At 48.4% G+C, this 17,701-nt stretch overlaps 4 protein-coding genes across 4 annotated transcripts; 1 reads left to right on the plus strand and 3 right to left on the minus strand.

Moving 5' to 3' along the window:
- Positions 1-185: 185 nt before the first annotated feature.
- N7532_002018 (uncharacterized protein) lies at positions 186-2,124 on the minus strand (the record flags this gene model as incomplete). The annotated part of the gene is made up of 3 exons (XM_056614512.1): positions 186-525; positions 627-855; positions 918-2,124. 3 exons carry the CDS (start codon positions 2,122-2,124, stop codon positions 186-188), a joined length of 1,776 nt encoding a protein of 591 aa, XP_056479553.1.
- Positions 2,125-3,179: 1,055 nt separating this feature from the next.
- Positions 3,180-4,673, minus strand: N7532_002019 (uncharacterized protein; the record flags this gene model as incomplete). Its single annotated transcript, XM_056614513.1, has 7 exons — positions 3,180-3,292; positions 3,349-3,372; positions 3,446-3,553; positions 3,616-3,978; positions 4,037-4,150; positions 4,205-4,394; positions 4,452-4,673. 7 exons carry the CDS (start codon positions 4,671-4,673, stop codon positions 3,180-3,182), a joined length of 1,134 nt encoding a protein of 377 aa, XP_056479554.1.
- Positions 4,674-6,042: 1,369 nt separating this feature from the next.
- Positions 6,043-10,081, plus strand: N7532_002020 (uncharacterized protein; the record flags this gene model as incomplete). The annotated part of the gene is made up of 13 exons (XM_056614514.1): positions 6,043-6,295; positions 6,362-6,424; positions 6,480-6,599; positions 6,651-6,667; positions 6,731-7,026; positions 7,081-7,261; positions 7,369-7,543; positions 7,599-7,655; positions 7,738-7,951; positions 8,023-8,069; positions 8,136-9,191; positions 9,248-9,417; positions 9,485-10,081. 13 exons carry the CDS (start codon positions 6,043-6,045, stop codon positions 10,079-10,081), a joined length of 3,246 nt encoding a protein of 1,081 aa, XP_056479555.1.
- A 3,136-nt stretch (positions 10,082-13,217) lies between these two features.
- N7532_002021 (PX domain-containing protein) lies at positions 13,218-16,281 on the minus strand (the record flags this gene model as incomplete). The annotated part of the gene is made up of 6 exons (XM_056614515.1): positions 13,218-13,445; positions 13,508-14,757; positions 14,816-15,440; positions 15,502-15,810; positions 15,876-16,105; positions 16,191-16,281. 6 exons carry the CDS (start codon positions 16,279-16,281, stop codon positions 13,218-13,220), a joined length of 2,733 nt encoding a protein of 910 aa, XP_056479556.1.
- Positions 16,282-17,701: the final 1,420 nt, after the last annotated feature.

Here is a 17,701-nt window from a genome sequence, read left to right on the forward strand (position 1 = left end):
GGTAACCGATTTCACAAACCCGCCCGTGGGGTTTATGGAAAATTGTCACGGGTACCCAAATTACGATTTCTATTGGTATTTGTGATTTGCCATCAATTCCGATGCAAAAAAGCCTCATTTAGACTATGGAGATTGTTGAATGTCAATCTCAGAAAATGGGAATGAAATGTTCAGCCTCCACCGGTTTATGTGCGCTTGGACTTTTCCAGCTTATCTGCTTCCATCCAGGGATCTTCGTTCTCAAAAATCACATAGTAGTTCTCGATGCTCGTACACAAAGTTCGCATCAAGTCAACGATATGACCCAGGAGGTCATATTGAGTTTGAGCTCGCTCGGCGAAGTCGTTATACCACTCTTCTCTGGCTCCCTCCTTCTGGGGACTGAATACCGATGCGAAACTGAGTGGCCCTATTTCGTCGCCTCCAGTAAAGCGAGGATTGACCGGAACCCAGGAACTGCATCTCTCTTCGAGAGCTGACCACGGGGATGATTTACTTCCCTGGATGACTTGTTGATTCAAAGTCCTAGATCAGGTCGAAATGATAATGTTAGCAATTAATCCTCCGAGAGAAAGGGTATTTTGAACACAACAAGATTTGAAACTGCAGTATAGGGAATAACGTACTCTCCATAGTTCATCATGGCATATCTAAATGCGCGTCGGTCATTCTCATCCGATGGCATTTCGTAAAATGTTATGTCTGCATCACTGCACTTTCCAACGAATTGTGGAGAAGCAGTCATTCTATGCTGGAGATACTGTATGTCATCACCAGATATCTCGGAAAATTCCTGAAGATACTGCTGCAGAAGAGAATATGTATCTTCATTGGATTGAACGGGGTTTGAAAGGTCTTGAAGAATGAGGTCAGTATCACCCATTAACCACGATGCAAAATACCTTGACGATACTCACCAATGAAAAGCAGAATCTTGGCCCAGTCCATTTCTTTCACTGGATCATCGCCCCATTTAAGGAGTGGGCAGTCGCCCAGCTTCCAAAGTCTCATCCGCAAGGCCTCAAAGGAGCTTTGTACATGCTGCTTGCCGCGTCGTGCCCAGAAAGAAATCATGTATGTACCAGTTTTTATAAGACTCTGGGGCAGAAATTGAAGCCTAGCTTGAAGCGGAATATGATGTTGAGAGATAGTTGACGCCCTATACCAAGCCCCAGCCGGACCAGCGGCAATGCGCTCAGGGGGCCTTTGCCTTGCCAGCGACATACTTTCCACATGGCAGATGTCCTTCCCAACACTAGTACCAGGAGTCCCCAAATCTTCATGAAGGCTGTATCTTGGTTGCACAGGCTTTTGAAAAGCTGGATGTCTGATTTTGGAAATTTCACAGCCCGTAAAAGAGTCAGACGGCTGAAGTATAGATGCATCATCAGGTGAGACAAAAGCCAGCTGGTTTGTGCATACGGACACTGTTGACGACGCATTCTCGACGAGGGGAGATATACGATTGACAAGAATACTTTGATTGCCTCCTGCCCCCAAATTCCAGAGAAGCAGGCCGACAAAGAAGGGATCCTCGGAATCAGTGTCTCTTTCTAGCCACTCTCCACCGGCGTGCACCAATCCAGCCTCAGATAAAGCAGCTTGGCAAGGCGGCGAGAAAGTATTATCCCATTTAACTTTGAACTCTGTCCTTTCATCTACCTGAGGGGTAGATGGCGTAGCTGGGAACTGAAAGGATACTAGCTCCAGATAACATGAGCTCGGTATCTCCAGCGGCAGAGTATGTTGGATGCAACGATTTGAGGCTTGTGCAATATAGCCTAGCATCATACTAAATCCGAGGGACAACTGGAACAACTTCCATCCAGGAACGCCATTCCACTGGATTAAGACGACGACCTGCTGACATGACGACTCGGAAGTACTAGTATCGTTCACTAGCGACCACAATAGCCTTTCAAATCCAGGGATTGTTGAAACATATTTCAAAGACTTCCTCCACAAGGCAGCCGCACACTGCTGTGTATCGGCAATGTCAACTCCGGGGTGAAAAGTGAAATGAAGGATCCCAAGGACGGGGAGATCCGTAAGTTTGTCAAGGTCCTTTGAATAATAGATAAGATCATGAAATCGAGGCAGAATCTTCACATACTCAATGTTCATGTTGAATAAAGCGTACTGGGACTGAGACTAACTGAAGACCCCTCAACAGGAACTTGAACTGGAAGTGTTCTCGACTTTCGAGGTCGGTTGATTCGGAGGTGACTTCGGGCCGTGAGTAGAGAGAGAAAGTGGATATACGTGGAAGTCAATGCGAGCGTCCCTACTTTTTAGCACTCGCAGTGGCGTGCCCCTGCATTTTATTACTTTCAAATTGATTGGGGCGAAGAAAAACAGGATTTTCGTATGGCCTTGTATCTTATGCCAAGTTATCGGTCATCTTCCGGTTATTGAGAGAAAAAATTCAATTAGCGTGTAAGTGGGGGATCTCGCCAAAGTTTAAGCTAGTGTGAGTGGCGAGCTAAACTAACTACTAAACAAACTAGCAGCAAGAACCATCTCCACGGTCGCACCATACTACTGCATTAAGCTCGGTGACTTGGGGAAGGAAAATTATTCTGATGAAGAATTGGACTTTTCCCTTATATTATTTTGAATTGAAACCAATGTCAAACATGGTGATGACTGTACTATTTTGTGTCTCAAGCAAGCAGAAAACTTGTGAAGATACCGAAAGAGTATGGAATACGATGAAAAGTAGGAAGATTTAACTTTGTTAATGTCTCCTCATAATCACTGCCAAAGATTCATTAATTTATGTAAAGTTTGTTAACTGCCTTTAGGGCCCGCGGGTCCCTGGGATGGAATTTTGTGAGATTAACCCCCAGAGCGGGTCTCCGCAAGTAAACGGAGATAATTCATATCCGTAGGGTTCACCCGGATGTACTTTTCTACTATCGACTTCAATTTGCCTTCCCATGGTAATTATCCTTTTCCTTACATGTGATTCCAAGGTTTATTTGAGCCATTTGAGTAACAAGGAAAAATTGTTTTGATTAGTGCCTATGGACAGGCAGTAGTAATTCTAAGCATGCCAGTGGTACTAGACACAATTTCCTATTCAATATAGTTCCGTTGTCTGGGTCCGTCATAGAAACTTGAACTCTTCCACCTCCATATATAGTACTAGTAGGACTTCCCATACCATAATGGTGGCCTCAAGGCCCAGTGTGTGTCATCAAAGCTGCGATACCAGTATTGAGAGGATTTGTGACGGAGGGGATTTCACGGGGATAGCCATATGACCAGTCGTCCAGTGATAGATACATGGCTAGATGCGTGTCAGTACAAATATTCTCACATTATACAAGGGGTTGATTAGCATACCGGTGGCATAGATAGAGAATGAGTCTGGTAGAGAAGCCATCATTTGATTAGCAGTTGCTTGAAAATTCGAGATGAAGAAATATCCAAAGTCTCTTACCGGCGTTGTTAATAGCCTGTGCCGGCGCATTCTGCCCCAATTGGCTGATGCAAAACCAGCCATAAGCCTTTACTGTTGATCCATCGGTGAGAGTGCATGATTCATCGACTGTTGTTCTTTGTTAATAAATGAAGAGCTCCCGAGCTCAGTAGGAACTGGGTAATACATACTCAAATATGGAGTCCCGACAATAGCTGACGCATGAGTGAACTCGTGCATCATAGCTGTGGACATAGTTTGACCTTGAAAGCTATCAATACTCACTTGAGGAGTCTGACCACTCAAAGTCTGCTTGGAAAATGATTCGATCGTTTTCCCGTTATTGTATCTTGTTATCCAGTCTGCAACATTGTCCTGACAAAGAGTCATAACATTGGTTCTGCCGCTTGTGGTCTTGCTTGATGAGAGAGAGGGGTTAACCCATGCGTAATGGGTGGCTGCGTCTCTGCAGGCGCCGTGCACGGTTTCGAAATTCTCGGCATAGTCCTCTGTCCTTGTCTCTCGGTTGTCCCAATAAAGGTAGGAATTCGTCACTTTGGGGGGATTTGTGTCAGCTTCAGAGGGAATTCATTCAGGGAAACATTTTCTCACTGTCAATGTCACCGTCGCGGTCTTCCCTCACGAGCCAGGCATCACTGCAATAGATCTCAAGATCTTGATTGCCCACGATGCCTTCAAGGCCAGTCTTCATGTTTGTGGCAATTGCTTAGGAAATTGTCAGTAATATGGACTAATTCCTTTTTCCTCAAAATACCGCACCGAGGATTCGCTGCACTCTGGAGATGCTATCAGCAGCTTTGCCACTTTGGACCCCATATTCAAGGCGGCCAAAAATTGCCTCAAATGTATAGAAGGTAGATTGTAGCAGTTGCTCATGTTGAAGGATATGGGCTGGTGGATTGCGAACAAAGGCCTCAAGCGCAGTTGTCCGATCAATAGTGGTCGTCAACTAAGATATTCATGTTAATGATCCTATCTAAAACCAGACTTGTCCGTGTCATATTACCATAGCCTTGATTTCATCGACCGATGCAACCAGCGCGGAGTTGGCGTGATCACAGAAATATTGGCGTGTTCTCTTGGTCAGGGTGCTATTGCCATAGCCATGAGAATGCTCATGATGGTGGTGGGAGTATCTATTCGAATGACCTGAAGGCACAGCAGTCACCAGTCCGATATTGAAAATGGCTACAGCGCCAACGGCCTGGAGCAAGCTAGAGAGACGCATTGCTTATATGGAAATTAGCAAGCGTGGTCGTCGAAGCTGAGTCCCAGGAAAGACTTCGTGAACTAAATCGACCTTGCCCACTTAAGGGGAGTCAAGCTTATAATGTGAATTAAGGATGCCACAAGTTTAGACTTGACTGGACCCAACGTGAAAACCCTGTAACCACTAAAAAAAAATAGCTACAATTCATTCAACAAAACCCGTAACACTATAGTACTAGCTCACTTCGTTTGGCTGATTGCACCCATGATTCTATGTTCATTTCCAAAAACCGGAATAACGCCGTGGCCCCCAAGTAACTAATTTAGCGCTGCTTGTGAGCTAGTGCCCCCATTTGGAGGCGAAGTGGAGACCTGGTGAGAGTGAGCGAGTCTTAGCATGCTTGTTTTTCCTGGGAAAGTGGGCCATTCGTGCATGCACGCATAGAGGCGATCCGGCTAACAGTCTTAGCTTCCCGGAGATCCGATCACGGATTCTTCCTGGTGAAGAAAAGAGAAATTTCGAATTGTGCCCCAGAATTGTGACCAGACACTTGGTATCCTTATCAATGCATGACGAGCATCCAGATAAAATGTCGAAGCGGTGATCCAGATTAATAAAAACACGGAGGCAGCTAGTTCTGCCTCATGAAACTCACGGTTACGGAACTGCACATTATCTTATGCACGCCCAGGGGCGAAGAAGATTATGGGTCCGAGTCCCAGAGTGGAGTGGCCATACATCGCTTGAGGGATATCAACGAAGTTAGTGCCTCTTATCTATGGTTCTGCTAAAATAAGTTACATGCACTAAATTAGTGTATATTCCAAGACGAAGAAAGAGGCTAAATCTTCTTTGCTCCGAATCCGAGTCGCAACGAAGTGCCACTTTGGGACAATAAGAGTGAAAATTTTTAAAACTTTGAACTGGTCGGCTTTGGTAAATACAGATTGAATTTCAAAATACCAGCTGAGGTATCATGGCTTCCGAGTCTATGCTGACTCTCGCATTGCCCCTCTTCAAATCGAAATACCATGAAACTTTCAAGCAATATTCACGCTCTATTTGCAAGGGTGGCAATGGAAAAGTAACCGTATGCCTCTAGTATATCCACTTTGCTTTATGGTTCTCCTTTTGCGGTCTTCCTCCGAAATTAGTAGACTCAGTATGGTCTACTGAAACTAACTAGCGCTACCCACTGGGTTTTCGTTCTCAACATGGGGCCATTTTAAGCGAATGTAATAGACTCATAGTTCCGAGAAAATGAGAATTATTCAATTATGTTGAAGAGATCCTCTTCACCGGAATTTGTTGAATAAATTTATCTATCCATCGTCTTCCTCTCTCTGAAAGACCGTGCGTGGTTCTCAGTCACAAAAATATCTTCGCAATGCGAAGTGTCTGGGGCTTAGCGGCAGCCTTGCAGCTCTTGCTCGTCGTCTCAAGCGTACAAGCAGACGATGTCCCATGCTCAGTGGATAACCCCTGCACAGAGGGCTGCTGCTCGAGTGTTTCTGAAGTCTGTGGTTATGGCCCAGATTACTGTGGAAGTACCTGCATCCAGGCTGCCAGTTTGAACAGCACATGCACGCATCTCTCCGAGTGCAATCCAGGTTCATATCCAGGATGGGGAGAAACTTGGGGTATTTTTCCAACCCTCAATGTTTAACACCAGGAATATCGAAGCATGACTGACAGAATTTTCATAGCTTCTAACTACTCAACATCGGAATCGTGTCCGCTGAATGTCTGCTGCAGTCAATTTGGCTTCTGTGAGTATAAGTTTTCAACATTTCCGTAGGACAGAATACTTATGCAGATCACCAGGCGGAACCTCAACCGACTTCTGTGGTACTACCACCTGGGACTCACCATCATGCTCTAATACCACCGCGACACGTAGAATTGGCTACTACGAAGCTTTTAACCTTGACCATGCCTGCAACAGTAAGTTTCAATGCCATTTTTGAGAGATAACTTGCTGACATGTCCTCACAGCAATGACCCCGGAAGAGGTATGACATTACATTCTTGTTCGCTGGTAAAAATAAAGTCCGATCGTTATTGACGTTTAACAGATTCCCGTTGGAGGCTACACCCATCTGATTTTCTCATTCCTGTACATTGACCCGGATACCTATGAGATGACCCCCATGGAGTCTAATCAGACGGATCTGTATGCCCGATTCACTGCCCTTAAGGACTACGGTGTTGAAACCTGGATCTCTATCGGCGGATGGGCTATGAACGACCCAGGAGAATATTCTCATGTTTTCTCCAAGCTTGCGGCATCGACTACTGCTCAAACTAAATTCCTTACCTCTTTGAAGGCTTTCTTGAAGAAGTACGGTTTTGACGGTGTTGACATTGACTGGTGCGTTTTTTGATCCCTTTTGCTTGTATTCCCGCAGTACTGAATTCTCTTTAGGGAATACCCTGGTGCAGCTGATCGATATGGCTCAGATGCCGACTACGAAAACTTTGTTTCGTTTTTAAAGAATGTGCGATCATCACTAGGAAGTGACTATGGCCTATCTATCACCTTGCCCAGCTCGTACTGGTATCTGCAATACTTTGACATTGTCAACCTTGAGAAGCATGTCGATTGGGTACGTCTTCATCTTACTAAATTTTCGTTCTCCAGATTCTCTGCGCTGCTTTTGCTTTTTTTCTCTTTATCCATTCTTTGGCTTCAGCAAACTCTAACTCGTTATAGTTCAACTTTATGGCCTATGATATCTACGGTACATGGGATGCTACAATTTCTTCCATCGGAAGTAGAGTTTATGCTAGCACAAACCTCACCATGATCGAATCGGGGCTGAAGCTACTGTGGCATAATAACATTGAGCCCAGCAAGGTTAATCTCGGTCTTGGTCTCTACGGACGTAGTAAGTTCGCTGGTTGCAATTCTCCTTTGGATGGACCCCGTATTAACACGACCAGGTTATACCCTTGAAGACTCCTCGTGCACAGAACCTGGATGTGCGTTTACTGCAGGAGGTAAGAAGAATCGAGCTCTGAAGATTTAAAGCAATGCCAACTTGAAATCCCTACCCGCGGATACTAATATTTTTGAAAAAAGGAAACCCTGGCCCATGCTCCCAGACTGAAGGTCTGCTTTCATACGATGAAATCATGGATATTATTGACGACACCTCGAGAAACCCAACTGTCTGGGTGGATTCTGAAGCTGCCGTGAAAATCGCTGTTTATGACGGTGACCAATGGGTTGCCTATGATGATCCCGAAACTCTGCAAATGAAGCTAGACTTTACCAACTCAGAGTGCATGGGAGGGTACGTTACCCTTGTAGCGAACATCGCTCTTTTGTTATTTTTCCATTGCTAACTCAATTTCTCATCGATAGTGTCGCAGCCTGGGCTGTTGATGAAGATGGCAAGGGAGATCTTTCTGGTATGATCATCTAGCTACTATTTTTCACCTGAAGTGTTCCGGGGCAATATCGCTAATGTCAAGCAGAAAGTATCTCGAACTCCACCGATCTGTTCCCGGCTGGAGGAAGCGGCAAAGTCTATCTTTCTCCTGATATCTGGGATGATGACTCGCCCGAAGTTTCTTGCGTCGCTCCCTGTACTTTGATTCTCCCGCCTTTGCCTATGGAGGGCTCGCAGACTGTCACTTGGCCAGCGCTCACCACCCCGGTCCTTGTCAGCAAGGATGGCAGCATTGTGACATCGACAACAACAATCTCAATCCCCGCATTCGGCGTGGGAAGCATTCCGTTCTGGCCAGTGACCATCGCCAGCAACAAGACATCCGGCGCTCTAGTCCCCGTCCAAAGCATTACACCACCGTCTCATGTTATAGTCTTCCCAGGAAGCGTGACCCCCTTGCCGATTGTTACCACCAACTATACATCAGTTGCGGAGGACCAGATTGCGTCTTTGAATCAGGGTAACAGCGGTGACTCCAGTGCCTCAGGCACAATCACAAGCCCTGCTACAAACACTGCCTCTGCCACTTCTACGGCAGTTGTGACACCATCCCTTATTGCAGCCAACATGGAGAGTGGCTGCACGAAATTTTATCAAATTCAAAACGGTGACTCTTGCTGGAGTGTTGAGAACGACAACAACATCGATGCTTCAGACTTCGAAGCTTGGAACCCAGACGTTGGCACTGACTGTGCTAGTGGTGTGTGGCTCAATTATTACTATTGTATCAGCCACTCTGACGGTACCTCTTCATCTTCTGGGGGCTCTGGAGGTTCCACCTCCACTAGCAACACTGATGTTCCCGTTTTCTACTCGACATCACACTCCGTCACCATTCAGCCCCAGGCAACGCACGCCACTATCACACCTTCAAAAACGATTCCTTCCATAAATTTCGAATCTGGCAAGCCTAAAGGCTCCGGGTCTAGTGATGGTGATTGTGATGGATGCGGTACTTTGGACTGCTCGATCTTCGGCTGTGACGGCAAGTGTGGTATCTTTGGTTGTGATGGAGGCTGTGGTCTAACGTGGTGTGGAGGTGGCTGTGGATTGTCATCTTGTGGGCCTGGGTGTGGCACCAGTAAGTTTATCTCAAATCACTACCTATAAAGACCAGGGACTAACGTGATATACAAGACGGATGTGTTGTTGAAGGGGGTGGCGGTGGAGGTGGCAGCACCGGCTCTATCGGATTGGAGTCTGGAGAAGATGGAGATTGCGAGGATATCAAGACTGTCGACGTCTGCACTGTCTTCATCAAAAGCTTCTCCACATCTGGCATGGAGTCCTCTTCCACTACAACGACGGTAAGCTATCACATACTTCAAGTGAATGTTGAATGATCTTCGCGTAACAGCTTCTAACAATCATTAGACTGCATGCGCATCCAGCGAAGGTTGCTCTGCCACTCCGACGACCACAACAACCACCGTTAGTACAACAGGAACCTACTCGACCGAGAAAGTCAGTTTCATGTATACGTCCACGAGTGTTCCGGCATCTGTCATGTCCTCCATTTCCAGCAGAATTTCCAGCCAACGAAGCGTTTGGGATGCTACACGCTGGTCAGGCTATACTATCACTGCCACATCGACATCATCCAGTGCCACCGCTTCGCCTACCGGATTCCAGATCGTCCAGGATATCCGCGGGTACAGCAATTACGATTATATATGGTGGGCTGTCTACTACGATGGCCTAGATCAGCCTATTGTCCTCAACGACACCATGGCCGCGGGGAATGAATGGACTGCTGAAAATACAGAGACCACATTCTGTGACCAGACGTCCTCGTTCACTAAGGATGACTCGGGTGACCTTATTGGTGACAGTGATGGAGACAAGTACACATGCACACAAATACCGAGCGTTACTGCAACCGCCTATCCACCCACCTCCACGTACACGGAGGTCGGAGATGATGACTCTGTGTACCCCGTATACGACTGCCTTACCGACATCTGTACATGAGTACACAGGCGTGTACCCTAATTCTTTCCTGGCTCGGAATCAATTTTCTTGTCTCTTGATGCGGGATTTCTGCGCGTCCACCCTCCGGGTCTCGGGGTTCGCCTATGTCACGGTTTTGATAGACGCTTGCCCTATCAAGCTCCTAGACGTTGTCACATGTCCTGCATATCAATATAGAGGGATGAAGATAGCCTCGAGGTACAAAAATCAATACCCTAGTATTTCAAGTTTCTTTTTCATAACGAACTCCCACTAAGTAGCAATATGAGTTAGTGGTAGGAAATACGGACAGTATGTGCACGTATTCAAGTTCGTACTAATCTCGACTATAAATTCCAGGCTATCGATGACGATTATTATCAAGATCCTAGACCCATCATAACATCTCTTATCAAGGCTAAAAATCTTGAAAAACTCCAAGTCTTGTCTCTTGGAACTTTAGCTACAGAAGGGTAAAAAAACAATTATTTTTTTAATAGTCATTTTCTGTGGTTGCATGTCCAGTATCACTTGAGGTATTTTCACTTCCAGATGAATGCAAGGCCGCAGTGAAGGAGGTCCGTCGTCTCCGCCGCAGACACACGAGAACGAAGGGTCCCTACGACTGGATGCGGTACTCCGAAGCACGTAACAGAAGACAGGGGCAAATACTGGGGCTAAATCATCACGACACCTTGTATAACTCTACAATATTGTTGCAGTGGGAAACAGAGAGTTGAATCGTTATCGGTAAATGAGAGTGGTATTTGTTGGTATATTAATTATTTTTCCCTGAGGTATACAGTATGGATGGATGGATGGATGATTTCATTTACGCTGACCCCTCGCTTTGAGTTGGATTATAAATCATATCCCACTAACGTAACCCACAAGCGAACCGCCCACACAAGCGAACCGCCCACCCCATCAATTTTGATCTGAGTACTATAACCTCTCTTTTATAACCATCCACCATGCCACCAAATCGATCTAGTTCTGCCCGATTTTCGCAGGATAGGCAGGGCAGACTCTCATTAGCCCTGCATGCCATTCAAAATGGTCAAATTACCTCTATTCGCAAAGCAGCACGCCAATTCGACGTCCCCTGGTCCACTCTACGCGATCGCGTCAACGGTCAACAAAGTCGCTCAGAAACACGCGCCAACAACCATAAATTGACAGAAGACGAGGAGAGATCACTTCTACAATGGGTGCTCTCTATGGATTCACGTGGATCAGCTCCTCGGCCTGCTATGGTGGCAGAAATGGCCAATCTTCTATTAGCCGAACGCTGTACGCAGACTGTTGGCGTCAACTGGGTCTACAACTTTGTTAATCGCCATGATGATCTTAAATCTCGGTTCTCTCGAAAGTACAACTACCAACGAGCAAAATGCGAGGATCCAAAGGTCATACGAGAGTGGTTCGACTTGGTTCAACGCACGATTAATGAGAACGGCATCCAACCTGACGATATATATAACTTTGATGAGACTGGCTTCGCAATGGGTCTTATTGCTACTGCAAAAGTCGTCACCCGTGCTGAATACTACGGTCGGAGATCTCTTAAACAACCTGGAAATCGTGAATGGGTCACATCTATCGAGTGTATTGGTGCGTCGGGCTTCAAATTACCACCTTGTCTTATCTTCAAATCCAAGACACATCACCAGGCTTGGTACGAAGATAAAGGGGTAGGACCGGACTGGAGGATCGAAATCAGTGATAATGGATGGACAACTGATGCTATTGGCCTTCGCTGGCTGAAAGATCTCTTTATTCCGAGTACGGCGAGCCGTACAAAGGGTAAATATCGTCTTCTAGTCCTTGATGGTCATGGTAGCCATTTGACACCTCAATTCGACCGACTTTGCGCTGAACATGATATTATACCAATTTGCATGCCAGCGCATTCATCTCATTTGCTACAACCACTAGATGTCGGGTGTTTTGCGAACCTAAAGCGCGCATATGGTGGCTTGGTTGAGCGAAAAGCTCGATGCAATATCAACCATATTGACAAGCTTGATTTCCTTGCCGCCTACCCGCACGCTCGCGAGATCTCATATCACTCGGATATAATTCAGAGCGCATTCGAATCTGCTGGTTTAATACCCTTTGATCCCGATCGGGTTATATCGAAGCTTAATATTCAGCTTCGAACACCAACCCCCCCAGGAAGCCGACCAGGAAGCCGATCAAGTGAGTGGAGCCCTACAACACCACTCAACACAAAACAATTATATCGGCAAGAATCTTCAGTCAAAGCTCTACTCAAATATCGATCCGTGAGCCCTCCAACGCCTACAAAGCATGTGGTAGAGCAGACTCTTAAAGGCTTCCATGTCACGCTTCAAAGGCTAGCGATGTTGGAGAAAGAAATCCGGGATTTGCGCGCTGCCAATGAGGTTCGGAAACAAAAACGCAAGAGGTCTAATAAACGCATCGACCGTACTGAAGGCATGTCAATTCAGGAGGGAAGAGACGTAATATTCAGTTCGAACCAAGCCGTTGAATCTCTGGATCCTGTTCATCCAGAACTAGCTCCGGTCGCAAATGAGACTAATACACCACGACAACGGGCGCCACCAAGATGCAGTGGTTGTGGAGGGATAGGGCATAAGATAAATAGATGTCCGAAGCAGTGATATCAATAATTTAATGGCGTTGTGGTTATTTTATATGCAAATCAAAATTATAGGTTGAGATGGGTGGGCGGTTCGCTTGTGTGGGCGGTTCGCTTGTGGGTTACGTTAACTAGGCTCAGTGAGTGAATCAGGCTGATTACATAATGATCACTGAGCCGCTCAGGCCGATCAGGAGCGTGCTCAATTCTACTCAGTGAGCAAAAGCGGCGAGGGGGTGAGCACTAGAACGGAAGGAGACCGCCAAGAGTTGGCGGACATTATCCGGTACATATGTGATCTAGTGGCTGGAGGTTCCAGTGTATTTGTATCTAAAGCGTTCCCATTGTTTGACATGTCCAGCAGCGGGACGAAATAGCATGATTAGCGAATAGAACGACGGGGAATAAAAAACATGCGTTGTATCAGCGATGATGATGATTGAATTGGTTACATGAATGTTGAATGCAAAGGGGTCAGGGCTAAGACACTGCGAGTCGCGAAGAGCATAGTGTAGTTGCCAGTGAGGGTTTCTAATCGGCAAGAACATAGCGCAGCATCACCACGAAAGGATCGGCCAGCTTCGGAATCTCAACCACCTCCGGCTTGACAGGCTCGCCCGCGGTACGGCGGAGCTGGTCCTGCTTCTTGTGGCGACGGCGACGCTCCACGGCGATGGGGTCGTCCAGCTCTTCCTCGTCGGCCGCCTCATCTTCCGAGTCAGAGTCCTCGTCGGAGATGGTGAGGTCCTCCAGATCAGCCTAGAGAAACAAAAATAGTTAGAAAATATTCAACAAGGTACAGAGAATTGAGGAGAGCATACCTCGTCAAGACCAAAATCGCTGCCCTTGAAAGTGGCACTGCCAGGAATGGACTCATTTCCGGTTCCTTCGGCTGCCATCTTCTGGCGAGTCTTGTTCAGATGCCACCTCTTTCGGTCTTCTTGCCACTTGATGAGCGAGTTGATCTCCGCGAGAGCAATGTCCTTGTCGATTTGGCCGACGCCGACCGCGCCCTGGAACAGAGCATTCATGTCGAGCTTGGCACCCTTGCCAGCCTGCGGGCCCTTACGCAGGAATTCGAGGATCTCCTCAATCCACGACATCAGCGACTGGAAGAGACCGTTGTCATGGATGTGGACCTCATGGATGAACTTGTAGAAGTTGTCTTCATGACGAGCGCAGAGATCGATAAAGGCCTGGACGGTCTGGTTGGGGTCGGCCGAGGCGTCCTGGCGCTGGGCACTCTCGATCACGGAGATGGCGTCGTCGGCAAAGACGGCAAAGTCGGTGATACTGCTGTACACGTTGGCGGATTTGTAGACTCGGACCAGCGGCTCGTAGAAGATGGTGAAGAGGTCACGGAACAGTTGCAGGGTTGTGGGTTCTTCGACAATGCTCAGCATCATCGCCTTGTCACGCTGGCGAGTGTACAGCTTCAGCAATTGCTTCATGTGGGCGAACCATTGAGCGCCTTGCTGCATTTCAACGTCCACGTTGTCCACCGCATTGTTCCAGGCCACCCAGCCATTAAAGACCTTGCCAATTTGCTCCGCGTTCAGCTCCGGAGACAGCAGCTCGGATCGGAGAATAGCGACAATGATATCTGCATCTTCAGCCTCGGCCTCCTCTCGAATCTCGTTCTTAACCGACTCTTCGGCGTCCACGAAGTTCTTGAGCTTCTGAGAAAGAACAGTATCATCAACCTTTGCTGACAGCGACGTGATCGACTTTTGGAAGTCCTTGATGCTGTCGTTCAATGTGAGGGAGAAGATACGCTGAAGCAATGACCGCGAGCCAAACGGTTGAGCACAGAAGAGGTCCAGAACACCGGACATGACTGCTGCTGGATTGGCAATGCGGATGACATTCTTCATCAAAGTGTACGGAACGAGGCCATGGATTCTCTTGGCTTGCGCGAACAGTTCTGGAGAGTTATCCTCGGCGAGGAACAGGTGATACACAGTAGCAGCGACTTCAATGCGAAGCCACTCAGCGAACTTCTGGTATTGCGGGCTGAGTTCAGCGATGCATGACTTTTCGCGAATTTCGGCGAAGAGCTTTGTCAGTCCATCTAGATAGATCAGTTTTATGATTCGTTTCATTTTACCTTCTCATAGGTCAAAACTTACTGCTCTCCACGATATCCCTGCGGAACTTCTCCATGTACACATCCAGTTCCGCCGCACGTTGCCGAGCAATCTCATAGAAGCGCTTCTGCTCCTCAATTCGTACAGCATCCATCGCCTTGCGCTTGTCCACGTCAAGCAATTCTTCCTCGTTGAGATTGACCGGTTGGGCAGACAAAAACTCCTCCATCGACTTGGACTCGGCAATCCGCTTGTTCTGCAGCAATGTACGGAGGAACGCACGCAAAGAGACACGCTGCTCCTCGCGGTAGAGCACGGTCTCTCGTGATACTTCCGCAGAAGGACGGGGTGACCTGGTTGATCGCATAGAGCCTCGCGAGACTGAGCGCTGGTGGCCACTAGGAGCCAAGGTCCGCCCAGTGGTAGCAGGAGGGTCATCGGCAACACTGGCATCCTGGGTCGAGAGAGATGAAACTGAGGAGCTGTCGTCGTCGGCACTACCGAACCAGCTAGAGCTGGTTGATGTCTTGTTCTTGCGGGGCAGAGGGGGCAGATGCTTGCCCGGGAACTCGGTGCGCAGTCTGCGGTGCAGCTTTACGAACTCGCCGTATCTGCGCCCAACGTGAAACTCTTTCTCGCCATTGCGACGGACTCGAATAAGAAATTCCTGGAGCAAATTGTCAGACTGTGCCCCACGGCTGGTCACCTTGATCAGCTGTATAACTCACCGCATGCTGATGGTATCGAACGGTGCGCTTGACGGATGTCACCCGAACAGCCGCCACATTGACGTCCCAGCCGTTGATGGCGTGTCCTTCAGGCATATTGACGAGCAACCCATTATCGTTGGCGCCGCGCTCAACCACCTCCATCTCGGAGAACTGGATGCGCTCCTCGTAGCCCGACGCTGTCGGAACACCCGAGACCATCATCAGCTCGACGAGCTTCTCGCATTTTCGCGCCAATTTCCGTCGCTTCGTCTCTTCCAGACGATCCTCCGAAGAGGAGACATGTTTGTTCGCAAAGGATTCTAAGAACTGCGCCATTGTCAGTACATTCCTCGTCTCTCCGCATTCCCTCCGCAACGGAAAAGAGAACACACCACTTGTAGCTTATCCTGCCAGAACTCCTTCTCCTTGGCCTGGTCGAGAAAGGGAAAGTTGCGAACGTGGTGGACGAAGATGTAACGAAGGATGGGGAGCTCTGAATCGACGGGCGCGACTTCGCCAAACTCCGATCGAAAGGGCGCGCCGAATCTCTGGAGCGCGGTGGGGGAGTTGAGCTCGTTGATTTCGCTCCGCACTTGACGGGCAATGAGCTCGCGCTTAAGGTCTGCACAATCCACGGATGAGTATTTGTCATGGTCGCTTCGTCAACCACGTCGTCCTCGACGACGAAGAGCTGGATGAGAACTCACAGTGTTCCTGCTTGCCGGCCAGGATCTGACCTGGGGCTGCGGCGGGCACGTCGCCATTGGAGGCTGCGGCGGGCGATTGCGAGTCCTGCATGTTGACGAGTTCGCAGGTCACGGGTGGATGCAAATCGTACGTCGTCGCAGGTGTGGAAGAAGAGGAAGGCCACTCGTCAGCTTTCCCCGAGAAGGTGTCGGCTTGCGGGGCGGAATCCGTCTGCCTGCGCCGAGCTTCGATGGCCACAGCCCCCGTTCGGTGAGGTTCGCTGATCGTGGAGGTGAAAATCGCAGCCGCCGGCAAGTCAAAGAACGCTTCGCAAGGGAAATCGCGGGGATTGACAAAGATCTGGAGAATGCGAATCTCGAGGCCGAAAAGAAAGGAGAAGGCGGGGAGGGCGACTGACGTCGTCACCCGAAACGTGGTTTACGCTGACAATTTGACCGTTTGACAGTTGCCGGCCAGTTTCAGCCTTGCTCCAAGTCTGCCAGTTGCTTCTATCTTAATCGCAGTCACTGCCACTGTCTCCGTTGCACAGCCAGGATGTCTTCTGGCGAGACTACGGCTTAAGTACTACGTGCCCAGCCTCGTCGACTTTCGTACAACGCCACGAAACCGCGCCAATTCAGGACTTTCCCGGGCGCGACTTGCTTCCAGGGACTCGCACGACCTTCCACCCTCTTGGCTTGAGACGGTCATTGGCACCGCTGCCATCAGGTGCAATCCAGATCACTCACGCCGTCGCTGCGCCGTGCCCGCGCCAACCATGCTGCCCTGAGGGGGGCCATTATCCACTTGCCTCCACCGCGCGCCGCTGGCATTCGCAGGGCTGAACGGGGATCCTCGCTGCTGCCTACGCTTGCCAAGGATACCCAAGAACGGCCCTGGCGACAGTCCGAGAATGCCCCAGAGAACTCCTGAACTCCTGCGCAGTAGAACTAAAGTATGCTTGGCTGTATCCAAGGTATGCTGGTGAAGAAGAATTCCCGATAATGTACAGAAGCTCGGGAGTCGAGAATACCCCAGGGAAACCAATTGTTGGGCCATGCATGGTGGATGCCAATAGAGGCTTTGAGTGACCCATAACGTAGTTCCAGCCCTATAGCCCTATAGCCCTATACTACTAGTACTACTCCAGGAGTAGCTTGATGTGCCGAGGCTGTAGTGTCCAGGCCGCCTGTCTCGGCGAAGCGTGAATGTTTGGGCTCACTTGCTGCATCCAAGTGCGGAGTCGATTCCGTCCTTAAATACAACTAGCCGTACTTGTAGTTTACTCAAGCTACGTGGTTTTTGGAAGAATAGAATAAAGATAAGTTGGTGACTTTCAGATTGGGATATTCCGCCTTGCCCCCATGGCAGTAGCAGATAAGGTAAAAATGTAAGTGTAGAGATGTCCTCAGAGAATAATAAAGTATGAAACCACCAGCTGCATCATTAAAACACCACAGACCCTGGAACGTCTGCCAGGGTATTCAACAGCATTCCACACACAGTCACCAGAACCAGTGGAGACTGTGGT

This window comes from Penicillium argentinense (assembly GCF_028826775.1).
Source record: "Penicillium argentinense strain IBT 30761 chromosome Unknown utg000002l_segment0_segment0, whole genome shotgun sequence".
NCBI classification, from domain to species: domain Eukaryota; kingdom Fungi; phylum Ascomycota; class Eurotiomycetes; order Eurotiales; family Aspergillaceae; genus Penicillium; species Penicillium argentinense.